Raw genomic sequence first — 16,040 nt, forward strand, 5'->3', positions numbered from 1 at the left:
ATCCTGGGCCCAACTCTGCCCCATCTGAAGACTGGGCAAGGATGGGCTCAGGGCTGGTGTGCAGAGACCGGGCACCAGCACGGCCCACGAATTCACCCACACTAAGCTGGGCAAAGATCCTGCAAACATTTGCACTGTCCATGGTCCTGAAAGGTTCTCCTACTGGGCTGTAGGCCTGAAGACCCTGCAGTCGCCTGAAGACCCTGTAGTCTCCTGAATGCACAGACTTGCTGGGGGCTTCTCCAAGGTCCCCTCACATTGACGGTGTCTGACCACATTGCCAGGATGTGAGGTTATCTTTGTGACTGGTCTCTGGAAAATGCAGCTGGTCAACCTTATAGGAAGTGTGGTTTCATCATAGTGGCCCTGTTCTGACTTCTCTAAATAGTATTTTCTTTTCTTCTCCAATGTCTGAGGCATCATATTACTTTTGAGCTTCTCCTTTGAAAGCAAAATGAAATTTTACTTTGAATAAAAAGAGAAGATGATTAGATAAGGGGAGAGGGTAATGAAATGACTGCCAGTCATGGAGAATGTTCTCATAGCATTTGGATAACCACCCTCCTCTCTCTCTGCAGAAATGAGTCTCAAATTACATTGTTCATCACAGACATTCAGAGGGTTGTTACAACTCTGATTTCTGAATCTAAACCCAAGTGAATCCAGGGAGAGACCCATAGTGTGATTTCTGGCTTCCCAACTGATGCCGGTGCCATTAGTACAGGCATCACACACTAAGAACTGAATCCTGGCACATCAATCAGATACGACTCAAAGACAGGAAGCTCCAGGTATTTACCTGAGAGAAGTGAGAACACGTGGCCACACATACACACACACAAACATTATATGAAAATGATCATAGCATCTTTATTTATAGTGGAAAAATGGAAATGACTCAAATACACATGAACAGGGGTATGGATAAACATATTGTGATATACAATAGTGTGAAATGCTACTCAGCAATAAAAGGAACAGACTGACAACATATGCATGAAATGGATGAATTCCAAAATAATCATCAAGATGAGTGAAACATGGCAGACACCAAGAGGTCATATTGTATGATTCCATGTATATGGACTTAAAGAATTGACAGAATTAATCTGTTGCTATAGAAATCAGAATAATTGTTTCTGGGGTGGAAGACTGGGGATAAATGATTGAAAGGATTATGTGGGAACTTTCAGGAGTAATGCAAATACTGCATCTCTTGACTTGACTTATGTAGTTAATAGATATATATGCAGGAGGAAGAGGGTTCAATTTCTGGGTTGGGAATATTCCTGGGGAAGGAAATAGCAACTGACTCCAGTATTCTTGACTGGGAAATCCCATGGACAGAGGATCTTGTTGGACTAAGTCCACGGGGTCACAAATGAGTTAGAGACAACAGAGTGACTAAACAAAAAGAGCATATACATGTATATATATTTACAAACTTACTAAGTGTAAGATCTACATGCCTCTGTGTAAAATATCTTAATTGAAAACATAGAGCGCTGTAACACTACACAAAATATTCAACCAAAGCATACATTCTGTGAGCGATTCTACTGTATGATGAAGCAGTTCTCCTGGGTGTTTGAGTCACGTGGCTGATTCTTTCTCCAGGGTGGTTGGGAGGATGACATGGAACTGTTTGTCATTTTCAGACTTAAGTATTGCTTCTTCTTTTCCCCCATAAATTGGATGATTTTTCCATCTCCATGTGTGAATTTATGGGAGAAACAGAAAGAGAAATAATGCTGAAATATTCCTGAAAGTAATTATTAACATCATTTGTTGGGAATTTCCTGACAAAAAGATGAGATTCATATTGAAGCATGGATCCCAGGGAAAGTCTGAGTGTTTTTCTTCCAGGCTTAATGTATTTGCCTTTGTTTTTTGCATCTCAGAAAATTGAAGATATGAAAGTAATCATAAGATGATGAAGTCTGGCCCACTTATCTCAGCCATGAGGAGACTGATGTCAATATCACACCCAAGTTAATTTCAAAAGTAGGACTGAAACCAAGGTCATACTGCTACATCTCACCTAAATCCATCCTATTTATCCCTTCATTCATTTTCCTTCATCATTATCAAGTAAAAGGAGAAAAGTATTTTGTAATGTCTACCAGCTTCTTCAAGTACTATTTTGCCTATGCCAACAGCCCTTAAATTAAGTCTTTTGTAAAAAACATCAGTGTTCTACAAAATGTAAAGACATTTTCTACAGGAAAAAAAAAATCCTGGCCAAAGATGTTTGGCAAGTCCCAAGTTCTGTGGCTTCTTTTAAGGTTTACAAAGCACAGGCCTGGTTAAGGCTCAGAGCATACCAGCAGTGAAACATCTGTTTGGCAACTTTGTGGAACTCATGAACTAGTATAACTTAGTTATGATGTAACATATCAAGAAAAAGTTTCATTCATGTTTCTGTAACTCCAAGGTTTGAACTCAGCTTGCTTCTGTTGTTTAGTTGCTAAGTCATGTCCTACTCTTTTGCAACCCCATGGACTACATAGCCTGCCAGGCTCCTATGTCCATGGGATTTCCCAGGCAAGAATACTGGAGTGGGTTGCCATTTCCTTCTCTAGGGGATCTTCCTGACCCTGGATCAAACCTGTGTCTCCTACATTGATAGATGGGTTCTTTACCACCAAGCCACCAGGGAAGCTCTTGGACTCAGAAACCAATAATTCTAGAAAAGTATAATCATTCACTGTGCAGATCATATGTGGTAAGTATGCTATTACCCCACCCTAGAGATGCTCAGCAGAGAAGGCAATGGCAACCCACTCCAGTACTCTTGCCTGGAAAATCCCATGGACGGAGCCTGGTAGGCTGCAGTCCATGGGGTTGCACAGAGTCGGAGATGACTGAGTGACTTCACTTTCACTTTCCACTTTCATGCACTGGAGAAGGAAATGGCAACCCACTCCAGTGTTCTTGCCTGGAGAATCCCAGGGATGGTGGAGCCTGGTAGGCTGCCATCTATGGGGTTGCACAGAGTCGGACACGACTGAAGCGACTTAGCAGCAGCAGCAGAAGAGATGCACAGAGTCAGATATTGCACAGTAAGCTGAGACAGAGCTGCTAACAGGTTTCTGTACCAAGAGTCAATGTGTGGTCTCATCACACTATTGGGTGAGGGGCAGACCCAACTGCCGGCAGAAGAGAATATTTCAAATAAGGAAACAGCATGGACGGGGACAGGAAATCATCTTACCACATGGGTTTGGATGGTAGAGCTGGAAAGGATGTAGCTGTCAGACTCTGTCTTTTTACGCATGCTCCTAAGCCACTTTACATATTCCTCTCTCACCTGAAAAAGATGGTAAATGAAAATCTTGCATTTAGATACATTCTAGATATATGCATGAATGCTACCAAAAATAATGTTTATTTTTCCATTTATATTTGCAGATAACCCATAGAGGCTATATCAAACAGATTGAACTATAAGTGATTGTGTGTTAGTGGCTCAGTCATGTCTGACTCTTTGAGACCTCATGGACTGTAGACTGACAGGCTACACTGTCCATGGGATTCTCCAGGCAAGAATACTGGAGTGGGTAGCCATTCCCTTCTCCAGGGGGTAATCCCAGCCCAGAGACCATACCTAGGTCTCCTGCACTGCAGGCAGATTCTTTAGTGTCTGAGCCACCAGAGAGGCCCCATGAGTGATTACAGAGATATTATTTGTGGATCAGCCTGTTCATATTCATGTTAATGATAACACAGCATTTATATCATCCCTAAGAACATGAGCAGTTTTCTGTAACTACTGAGAATTGCTTCCTCCTCTCAATGTTGTTGTTCAGTTGCTAAGTCTTGTCCTACACTTTGCAACCCCATGACTGCAGCACACCAGGCTTCCCTGTCCTTCAATATCTGCTTGAATTTGCTTAAACTCATTTCCACTGAGTCGATGATGCCATCCAACCATCTCATCTCCTGTTCCCCATTCTCCTCCTGCCCTCCCTCAATCTTTCCCAGTATCAGGGTCTTTTCTAAAGATTCGGCTCTTCCCACAAGGAAGCCAAAGGATTGGAGCTTCAGCTCCAGCATAAGTCCTTCCATTGACTATTCTGGGCTGATTTCCTTTAGGATTGACTGTTTTTATCTCCTTGCTGTCCTTTGGACTCTTAAGAGTTTTCTCCAGCACCACAGTTTGAAAGCATCAATTCTTCAGCGTCAGCCTTCTTTATGGTTCCACTCTCACATTCGTACCTGACTACATGTCTCTCTGAGATCCATACAACTCCATTGGAGTGAAACCTAGAGATATCTGCCTATTTATTGAGTCAGAATGCAATGTAAAATCACTGCTTAAAAAGCTTATATGGTCCAATCAATGCTGGCAAGTGGAACTTCACTACCACTGCAGTCTCCTATACTCAGAGCACTGCCCTCGCTACATGTCTTTGGGTTCTGGGACTGGCAAGGGTTGCCACATCAGCCTTACTTCCTTTCTTTGGCTGGTTGTCTCCCACCCACATTAAGCCCCTCATTGTCAAGCCTAAGGAAGCCCTATGTGGTAGTTTAATGTCCCCCTAACAGTTTTCCCCACAGTGCAAATCACAGTTGGTTATTCAATGTCTAATTATGTTGTTTCCCGTTTCTGATTTCCTCACTGTTCAGAAAGCTGCCCCTGGATCCCCCAGAGCCAAGCAAGTAATAATTGTTAAAATCCAATTTGAGTATTAAAAAATGGAAACCATTGTCCCCCAAACTTTAGTTTTGTTGCTGTCAGACCCCATATTTGTGATCGGAGAAGATGAATGGGGAAGTAACTATCCACTCCTCATTGCAGATTCATGTATTGGGAAACTGGAAAATGGAGACTTGAACTCCCAAAGGGGAATCAAGATGGCGGAGTCGTAGGATGTGGAACTAACCTCATCCTACAGATACATAAAAAATGCATTTACAAACAGGGGCTTGAACTCCCGGACTCAGTGGAGAATGGTAGGCTTGGGGAAAATGGGAACACACTATCAGACAGAAGGGCATCATGCAGGAGAGAAGGGCTAGCCAGGTAAATGACGTGTGAGGACCCCAGTTGGGAGCTTGGGGGAAGACAGGATGGGTCCTATTACCTGCTGGTTGAGGACGCAGTGGACCAGGAAGATGTAGACTCCCTGCAGGACGTTGGTGATGGTGAAAGCGTAGGCAACGATGGATCTGATGGGTTCCTTTATCAGTTCAGCGAGAAAGAAGCCAAGGCACCAGGAACAGCCCAAGAGGAAGAGCTGAGCAATGGCTTTAAACGTCAGCATCCTGTTAATACCAAGAAGGACAGTCACCAACTCACCACCTTCTCTCTTGAGTAGTATGTTTTCCTGTCTTCAGACCCCATCTGCCTTCCTCTCCAACTGTAGTACTTTAGTCCCTAAGTTGTGTTTGACTCTTTGCGACCCCATGAACTGTAGCCTGCCAGGCTTCTCTGTCCATGGAATTATTCAGAATAAAACAAGAATACTGTAGGTGTCCATAGGTTTCCATTTCCTTCTCCAGGGGATCTTCCCAACCCAGGGATCAAGCCTAAGTCTCCTGCATTGGCAGGCAGATTCTTTACCACTGAGCCACCTGGGACGCCTGTTCTAATTACTTGTGAACTTTTCTCAAGCCAGGATGGTTTGGAGTAACTGTGGTTGTGAGTGCAATATTTGGAAGTAATGGCTATCATTTCCATTGTAAAAACTCTAATAGATGAGCATGAGTTTATTCCATGGGTGTTTTCCTCTATTATGAATATTTATAATTGGAATGATATTTTGTGGTGGTTGTGGTTAGCCGCTAAGTCGCGTCCAACTCTTGTGACCCAGTGGACTGTAGTCCGCCAGGCTCCTGTGTCCATGGGATTTCCCAGGCAAGAATACTGAAGTGGGTTGCCATTTCCTCCTCAAGGAAAGGTATTTTACCATTATGTTTTTTTAATGTGGCAAAAACACATAACACAAAATTTACTACAACTACATTTGAACACACAGTTCAAAAGCATTAAATACACTCACATTGTTGCACTGCTAGAACAACACTATCCTTCTACTGAGCTTTTTTTCACCCTGAAGAATTGAAACTCTGTATCCAAAAAACAATAAATACCCATTCCTTCCTACCCTCACCCTTGGGCAACATCAATTCTACTTTCTGGTTCTATGAATCTGCTCATTAATTTCAAGGGTTCAAATATATATGATTTTAAGGGTGATTCTCATTTGACAGTGGTTCCTAACATGGTAGGCAACTCTTTACAGATGACTGTTTAGGGGCTTCCCAGGTGCCTCAGTACGTAAACAATCTGCCTGCCAATGCAGGTGACATGGGTTTGATTGTTGCGTCAGAAAGATTCCCTGGAGGAGGAAATAGCAACCCACTCCAGTATTCTTGTCTGGGAAATCCCATGGATAGAGGAGCCTGGTGGGCTACTGTCCATGAGGTTGCAAAGCGTTGGGCACCACTTAGTAACTGAGCATGCATGCATGCTTGAAAAAGCAATCCTTTAGGACTACAACTTATGCAAAGCCCATTAAACTGTCTAAACCCATTTTACCTTGTGTTTTGTATCTTGGACACATCTTTATTGAGGGAAGAAAGTCGGTCTCTCAAAATCCACAGGGTTATTGAATAAAAGATTAAGTTTATCTGAAAGAAAAAAAAAGATACTAACTGTGGACCAACATACAGAGTCTTTTTTTTTTTTTATGATGGCCATTCACCCGTGTGAGGTGAACTACTCTTTGTAGTTTTGATCTGCATTTCTCTGATAGTTCATGATGTTGAGCATCTTTTCATGTGTCTCTTGGCCATCTGTGTGTCTTCTTTGGAGAAATGTCTACATAGGTCTTCTGCCCATTTTTTGATTGGGTGTGTTTCTTCTCATATTGAGTTTTCATGAGCTGTTTGTAAATTTTAGAGATTCATTCCTTGTAAGTTGCTTTGTTTGCCATTATTTTCTCCCATTCTGAGGGTTGTCATTTCATCTCTTTATGGTTTTCCCTGACATATGTGTACTGCCGTGTGTGAAGATACCATGTGTAGAGAGCTACAGATAGCTAGTGGGAACCTGCTGTAGAGTGCAGGGAGCTTAGCTGGGTGTTCTGTGATGACCTAGAGGGGTGAGATGGGGGTGAGTGGGAAGAAGGGCCATGAGAGAGGGGATATATGTGATGGCTCAGAAAGTAAAGAATCTGCCTGTAGTGCGGGAAACCAGGGTTCGATCCCTGGGTCAGGAAGATCCCTTGGAGAAGGGAGTGCCAACCCACTCCAGTAATCTTGCCTGGAGAATTCCACGGACAGAAGAGCCTAGTGGGCTATGGCCCATGGAGTCGCAAAGAGTTGGACATGGCTGAGTGACTAACATGCTACATGCTGTAGCTAATGCACTTTGTTGTGCAACATTGCAAGGCAACTATTCCCTAAGAAAGAAATAGTCAAACTAGAAAGCACTGAAGATCATGGGAAAAGGTATGAGATTTTATAGTTAGAATATGTTGCAACTTGGGGACTTCCCTGGCGGTCCAGTGGTTAAGACTCCATGCTTCCAATACAGGGGATGCAGGTTCCATCCCTGGTCAGGAACTAGGATCCCACATGCCTCATAGCACAGCCAAATAGTTAAAAAAAAAAGAGAGAATATATTGAAATTCCTTTGGAGCAGACTGGGGATACTTGTACAATACCACCAAGGAGCTCCTGAAAGGCCACAAAAGAACATGCGTGGGTGGTCAGGTGGCACAAACGCAGTGCAATGTGGTGTCTCCACCAACACCTTTCCTTGCACACACGGGCCATGGACAGGTATTTTCCAGGCTCATTTCAGATAGTCTGGGGCATGTGGCTGAATTCTAGCGGATGAGATGTTGGTCGCAGTGATATATGCCTGAATCCTACAGTCTTCAACTCTTCCCCTCCAGCAACAACCAAGGAGGTCACATGTCAAAATAATAGAATCATAAAAGAAAAGCTGAGGACTTCCCTGGTGCCACAGGGGCTAACGATCTGCCTGCCAATGCAGGAGATACGAGTTCAATCCCTGGTCTGGGAAGATCCCACATGCCTTGGAGCAACTAACTTCATGTGCCAGAACTAGTGAGTCCATGTGCTGCGACTTCTGAAGCCCTCATGCCTAGAGCCTGTGCTCCACGACAAGAGAAGCCACCTCCATGAGAAACGTGAGCGCCCAAGAAAGAGTAGTCCCCACTCACCACGACTAGAGAAAGCCTGCACAAAGCAACGAAGACCCAGCACAGTCATAAAAAAGTAAAGCTGAATCTCACATGGGGAGCCTCTTGATCCACACTGGACTTTGCAAAAATAGCACACAAAAACGTATTTGCTCTGCCAAGCCACTGAGATGTTGGGACTTCTTTGTCACCGTACCACACTGTAGCCTAAACTGACTTATCATCAGACTATATCCTAAGAGTTGAACCAACTGAAGAAGATTTAAGAACACTTGGTGAAATCACTTCCAAATCACATAATTTTATCATAGTCACAATTATATTTTTACACATCCACTTATTTGTTTATTCAACAAATATATATTAAGTATATATGGCATGCTAGATATTAGAGATACAAGGATGATTTCTTTTCTATTCATCAGCATTTAAATATGCTCAAAAATTTTTTTCCTTTTTTTAGATTTTTATTTTTATCATTAAAAATTTTATTTATTTTAATTGGAGGCTAATTACTTTACAATATTATGGTGGTTTTTACCATACATCGACATGAATCAGCCATGGTGCATATGTGTCCCCCCCATCCTGAAGCCCCCCTCCTAGCTCCCTCCCCACACCATCCCTCTGAGTTGTTCCAGAGCACCGGCTTTGAGTGCCCTGCCTCATGCATCACACTTGCACTGGTCATCTGTTTTATATGTGGTACTATACATATTTCAATGCTATTCTCTCAAATGATCCCACCCTTGCCTTCTCCCACATAGTCCAAACGTCTGTTCTTTACATCTGTGTCTCTTTTGTTGTCTTGTTGTAGGGTTGTCGTTACTATCTTTCTAAATTCCATATATATGTGTTAATATACTGTATTGGTGCTTTTCTTTCTGACTTACTTCACTCTGTATAATAGGCTCCAGTTTCATCCACTTGTTAGAACTGACTCAAATGTATTCTTTTTTGATAGCTGAGTAATATTCCATTGTGTATATGTACCACAACTTCCTTATCCATTTGTCTGCTGATGGATATCTAGGTTGCTTCCGAGCAATTGTAAACAGTGCTGCAATGAACATTGGGGTACATGTGTCTCTTTTGACTCTGGTTTCCTTGGTGTGTATGCCCAGCAGTGGGATTGCTGAGTTGTATGGCAGTTCTATTTCCAGTTTTTTTTAAGGAACCTCTACACTGTTCTCCACAGTGGCTGTACTAGTTTGAATTCCAACCAACAGTTTAAGAGGGTTTCCTTTTCTCCACACCCTCTCCAGTGTTTATTGTTTGTAGACTTTTTGATGGCAAAAATATGCTCAAAAAATTTAAATAAAGACATATGCTCAAACATCTACTATTAAAAGGAAACAAATGAATGTTAAAATAGTACTTAGATTGCCCTCCTACACTGTTGGTAGGAATGTAAACTGGTAAAACCGGGATGGAGATCAGTATGGAGATTCTTTAAAAAAGTAAAACTAGAACTACTATATGATTCAGCAGTCCGACTCCTGAGCATGTACCCAGAGAAAGCCATACTTCGAAAAGATACATGTTCCCCAGTGTTCATGCAGCTCTATTTATAGTATGCAAGACATGGAAGCAACCTAAATGTCCATCAGCAGAGGAATGGATAAAGAAGATGTGGTACATAAATACAATGGGATATTATTCAGTCATAAAAAGAATGAAATAATGCCATTTGCAGCAACATGGTTGCAACTAGAGATTATCATACTAAGTGAAGTTAAGTCAGAGAAAGACAAATATCATATGCTCCTGCTTATATGTGAAATCTAAAAACAACATACAAATGAATTTAAATACAAAAGAGAAATAGACCGACAAACAGAAAACAAACTATGGTTACCAAAGGGGAAGTGGGGAGAAGGATAAATTAGGAGGTTGGAATTAACGTATACACATTACTGTATATGAACAGGTAAACAACAATGACCTACTGTATAGCATAGGGAACTATATTCAATTCTTTGATATAACCTATAATGAAAAATAATCTGAAAAAATATATATTCTTTTATATATATGAGACTTTTATATATATATATAAGTATCCATATATATACTTTTCCAGATTCTTTTCCATTATATATATATATATATATATATATAGCTGAATCTCTTCACTGTACACCTGAAACTAACACAACATTGTAAATCAGCTGTATTGCAATAAAAAATAAAAAATAGTACCTCTTTTGATCTTCAAATTAAGTTGAATACTACATACCACACACACATACTCTATACACACATGGCACCTGAGGCAGACACACGCACACTACAAACCTACCAAGATGACGGCTGATACGGGTCCTAAGAAACTCAAGATAAACCCTTTCTCTGTGTTGATCCAGCAACTGAAAAACAGAAAGCAACAGTGGCAGCATTTTGAAAGGTAATGGAATACAATACATGATCTGCAATAGAGAATATTTATATAGGACTTTTTGGGCTTCCCAGTGGCTCACTGGTAAAGAATCCATCTTCTATGCAAGGAAATGCAGGAGATGTGGGTCCAGTCCCTGGGTGGGGAAGAGCCCCTGGAGAAGGGTATGGCAACCCACTCCAGTATTCTAGCCTGGAGAGTATTAAGGGAATAAACAAATTACATGCAGTATCTTTATCATGACCCCATTTTTATAAAAGTATATATTTATATTTATATATATTTAAGGGCTTCTCAAGTGGTGCAGTTGGTAAAGAATCCACCTGCCAAAGCAGGAGACACTGGAGACATGGGTTCAAACTCTAGGTCGGGAAGATACTTTGGAGTAGCAAATGGCAATCCACTCCAGTATTCTTGCCTGGAAAATTCCATGGACAGAGGAGCCTAGTGGGCCACAGTCCATGGGGTTGCAGAGTCAGATGTGACCGAATGACTAACATATACTGGGCTTAGTGGTATTACAGAGGTTCTTTATTAGAATATTATTTTTTATAAAACCAGTTATTACTTTCAGTAATAGAAGTATTAAAGATCTATAAACATGTGACATTTATAAATATAGACATTTATATAAAAAATAAAAATTCATGCTCCTTCCAGTTTACTGTCCGTGTTACTTTACACTAGTCATTCACCTTTTTCTCTAAACCTCAGTTTGCTTAGTATACAAAATGGGAACAATTGGAGCACTTTCCTCTAGGGATGTTTTGATAGACATGAGAAATGGTGTATATGAAACACTTCGCCCCAGGGGCTGGAGAAATAAATGTTCAGCATCTTTGTTCTCAGCCTGAGTCGTGACCTACTCCACCCTTCCTTCCACCCTCAGTTTCCCAGGGAGACACGTGTGTACCCACGTCCCCGACAGCACATTTTCAGCACCGGACTCACTGCTTAGTGGTGCCATATCCTTGGGGGTTGATCGCTGCAGACACAGCCACAATCACCGCTGGGACCCCGTAGCCTACAGGGTACATGAACCTCTTCTTGAATCTGCCTGCGCTGGTGTAGTTGGCCACCCTGAGGTTCCTGACAGTGAGGAAGAGGTGCAGCCCTTCGAGGAACATCCAGGTGAAGGCACACCCAACATAATTTTGGCTCGCTAGTGATCATTGAGAGTTAAAAGTATGTTGATCAGGGTAAACAAATGTTCACAGATCCATGAAAATATTTTTGAGACTTCAAGGAAAAAATGGATAAAATAGGGGAAAACTTAGAAAGATGAGTCATACTGATGAATAAATGTTCACTTTAATGCCTTTTGCAGGTATATAGGTAGAATTATATGACTTCTTCACTTCTTGAATTTGACATTAATTAGCAGTCTATTCTACTTGAAAATAATACATAAGTTAGGTTTCTCACTTGACAAGTGTTTCATAAAAGTCATAGGAGCTGGGGAATTCTCTGGCAGTGGTTAAGAATAGCAAGGAGAGATAAGAAAGCCTTCCTCAGCAATCAATGCAAAGAAATAGAGGAAAACAATAGAATGGGAAAGACTAGAGATTTCTTCACAGAACATTAGAGATACCAAGGGAACATTTCATGCAAAGATGGGCTCAATAAAGTACAGGAATGGTAGGGATCTAACAGAAGCAGAAGATATTAAGAAGAGGTGGCAAGAATACACAGAAGAACTGTACAAAAAGATCTTTACAACCCAGATAATTATGATGATATGATCACTCACCTAGAACCAGACATCCTGGAATGTGAAGTCAAGTGGGCCTTAGGAAGCATCATTATGAACAAGCTATGAGCTATGAGCTAGTGGAGGTGATGGAATTCCAGTGGAGCTATTTCAAATCCTGAAAGATGATGCTTTGAAAGTGCTGCACTCAATATGCCAGCAAATTTGGAAAACTCAGCAGTGGGCACAGGACTGGAAAAAGTCAGTTTTCATTCCAATCCCAAAGAAAGGCAATGCCGAAGAATTCTCAAACTACTGCACAATTGCACTCATCTCATACGCTAGTAAAGTGATGCTTAAAATTCTCCAAGTCAGGCTTCAGCAATACATGAACCATGAACTTCCAGATGTTCAAGCTGGTTTTAGAAAGGGCAGAGGAACCAGAGGTCAAATTGCCAACATCCACTGGATCATGGAAAAAGTAAGAGGGTTCCAGAAAAACATCTATTTCTGCTTTATTGACTATGCCAAAGCCTTTGACTGTGTGGATCACAATAAACTGTGGAAAATTCTTCAAGAGATGGGAATACCAGACAACCTGACCTGCCTCTTGAGAAACCTATATGCAGGTCAGGAAGCAACAGTTAGAACTGGACGTGGAACAACAGACTGGTTCCAAATAGGAAAAGGAGTATGTCAAGGCTGTATATTGTCACCCTGCTTATTTAACTTCTATGCAGAGTACATCATGAGAAACGCTGGGCTGGAAGAAACACACGCTGGAATCAAGATTGCTGGGAGAAATATCAATAACCTCAGAATATGCAGATGACACCACCCTGATGAAAGTGAAAGAGGAGGATGAAAAAGTTGGCTTAACGCTCAACATTCAGAAAAATAATATCATGGCATCTGGTCCCATCACTTCATGGCAAATAGATGGGGAAACAGTGGAAACAGTGTCAGACTTTCTTTTTCGGGGCTCCAAAATCACTGCAGATGGTGATAGCAGCCATGAAATTAAAAGATGCTTACTTCTTGGAAGGAAAGTTATGGCCAAACTAGACAGCATATTCAAAAGCAGAGACATTAATTTTTCAACAAAGGTCCATCTAGTCAAGGCTATGGTTTTTCCAGTGGTCATGTATGGATGAGAGTTGGACTATAAAGAAAGCTGAGCACCGAAGATTTAATGCTTTTGAACTGTGGTGTTGGAGAAGACTCTTGAGAGTCCCTTGGACAGCAAGGAGATCCAACCAGTCCATCCTAAAGGAGATCAGTCCTGGGTGTTTATTGGAAGGACTGATGTTGAAGCTGAAACTCCAATACTTTGGCCACCTGATGCAGAGAGCTGACTCATTGGAAAAGACCCTAATGCTGGGAGGGATTGGGGGCAGGAGGAGAAGGGGACGACAGAGGATGAGATGGCTGGATGGCATCACCGACTCGATGGACATGAGTTTGAGTGAACTCCGGGAGTTGGTGATGGACAGGGAGGCCTGGCGTGCTGCGGTTCATGGGGTCACAAAGAGTCGGACAGGACTGAGCGACTGAACTGAACAGTGGTTAGGATTCCACGCTTTCACTGCCGGGGGGCTCAGTTTGAACCCTGATCCAGAAACTAAGATCCTGCAAGCTACCCCGTGCTGCCAAAAAAACCGAAAAAATCATAAGGCTTGGACAATTAAATGAGTTTATCCTGGGCAATAATTCTAGAAATGCTCTTGGTAATTTTAGCAAAAACAAACAAACAAACAAAACCCCATAAAACAAAACAAAACCCACGTAATATGGAATGAGGAACAATTTTAATGTTTTATATAATACAGGTTGGGGCTTCCAAAATTAGGAGTAGGAAGCAAATGTGATCTCTCTGCAACAGAGGAAGGGTCCTTATCAATTTTCAGTTCCTGTCATGGGACATTCAGATTGAAAGAGAAACGTTTCAGTGTTACGAGGCCTTTGCATGCTTTGTCCCATCCACATGTGACCACCAGGAGGCGCCGTCCACACGCAGCTCAGCTGTCTGTTCTGAGCCAAGAAACACCAAGGTGAGACCCGGGCGGAATTTTGACTCGCTAAAGCAAATGGATCCGGGAGAATTCAACTCAGTTTCAGGAAGAAAAATGAGCACGGGACAGCTTTCCATGTCAAAAGTCTGGCCCTGACACGAAAAACTCCATTCTTACAAGAAATTCATGTTTTGCAAGGGTTTCCCAGTTGGTTCAGTGGTAAAGAATCCTCCTGCTAATGCAGGAGCTGTAGGTGACCAGGTGGCAAAGATCTCCTAGAGAAGGAAACGGCAACCCGCTCCAGGATTCGTGCCTGAAAAATCCGGTGGACTGTAGCTCGCCAGGTTCCCCTCTCCGTGGAGTCGCAAAGAGTAGGACACGACTGACCACAGCGCAACAACCACCCCAGAAGCTCACTTTGATCCTATCCTTGTACGACGGAATATAAGAGCAAGCTTTGAAGAGCCCCATTGCCTGATGAAATCATGTTGAAAGTGCCCCGTCTTAATTCCTCCAGGTATTTCCATAGGAGACATACCTCAGCCATGGTTTAAAAGAGCAAACCAAGTGGATGCCCCCTGCCCAAGCCACAGTGTTGAAAACAAGATAGAGTATGAGAGTTGAAGTGTCCTTGCTGTTTCTACTTAGAGAGAATAAAATATTAAATGTTTTTATTATTTAGCTTAAAATTTATTTTTAATTGGAGGATACTTGTTTCTTTTTTTAAATAAAACACTTTTTTAATTGAAGGATAATTGCTTTACAGAATTTTGTTGTTTTCTGTCAAACCTCAACATGAATCAGTCATAGGCATACATACATCCCCTTCCTTCTGAAACCCCCTCCCAATCCTACCCCCTCTAGGTTGATACAGAGCCACTGTTCAAGTGTCCTGAGCCATACAGCAAATTCCTGTTGGCTGTCTATTTTACATATGGTAATGTAAGTTTCCATGTTACTCTTTCCATACATCTCACCCTCTCCTCCCTTCTCCCCATGTCTGTATATCTGTTCTCTATGTCTGTTTAAGATAATTGCTTTATGACGTTGGGTTGGTTGTGGGCATATAACAAGGTGAGTCAGCCGAAAGTATACATATGTCACCTGTCTCTTGAACCTCACCCCCACTGCCCCCCACCCCAGTCCACCCCTCAAAGTTGTCACAGAGCACTGAGTTGCACTCTCTGTGTTATATAACAACTCCACACTAGCTATTTATTTTACACATGGTAATGTATGTTTCAATGCTACTCTCTCAATTCATCACACCTTCCTCTTGCCCCCGCCTCCCTCTGCTGTGTCCACAAATCCGTTCTCTGTGTCTGTGTCTCTATTCCTGCCCTGCAAATAGGTTCATCGGTACCTTTTTTTCTAGATTCCACATATATGTATCAATGCACAATATTTGCATTTCTTAAAAGAGAATAAAATATTTTAAAGACTTACCACTCCAAGGCAAAAACAGACTTCGAGCCATCACGACAAAATGAAAGCAAAAATAGGAACTTACATCATCTTTTATCTTTCTCTGGTGTTTCTCAGGGAGAATTGGGGGTTTCGTAACAGCTGCTATGGGACGGTTTTCTAGTATTGTGCAAATGAAGAGAATAGCAATTTTTTTTCTTTTTAAATACAGAAACAGAGACAGTTTACTGAAGGCTTCAACTTACTCTGAAATGCATTAAAAAAAATAAGATGAACGAATGAATGTGAATGCGTTAGTGGTTCAGTCATGTCCAGCTGTTTGCGACCCCATGGACCGT

The 16,040-nt window shown here is 41.8% G+C and overlaps 1 protein-coding gene across 1 annotated transcript; it reads right to left on the reverse strand.

Moving 5' to 3' along the window:
- Positions 1-845: 845 nt before the first annotated feature.
- Positions 846-15,765, reverse strand: LOC147368701 (adhesion G protein-coupled receptor E4-like). The gene is made up of 6 exons (XM_086409758.1): positions 15,724-15,765; positions 10,480-10,546; positions 6,545-6,636; positions 5,088-5,268; positions 3,215-3,310; positions 846-1,708 (listed from the first exon to the last, which is right to left on the reverse strand). The coding sequence occupies exons 4-6, from the start codon at positions 5,265-5,267 to the stop codon at positions 1,661-1,663; spliced, it is 324 nt and encodes a 107-aa protein (XP_086265884.1). The 5' UTR covers position 5,268; positions 6,545-6,636; positions 10,480-10,546; positions 15,724-15,765; the 3' UTR covers positions 846-1,660.
- Positions 15,766-16,040: the final 275 nt, after the last annotated feature.

The sequence above is a fragment of the Bos grunniens genome, chromosome 7 (genome assembly GCF_055505025.1).
Source record: "Bos grunniens cultivar Pamir isolate PY7600 chromosome 7, Bosgru_T2T1.0, whole genome shotgun sequence".
NCBI classification, from domain to species: Eukaryota; Metazoa; Chordata; class Mammalia; order Artiodactyla; family Bovidae; genus Bos; species Bos grunniens.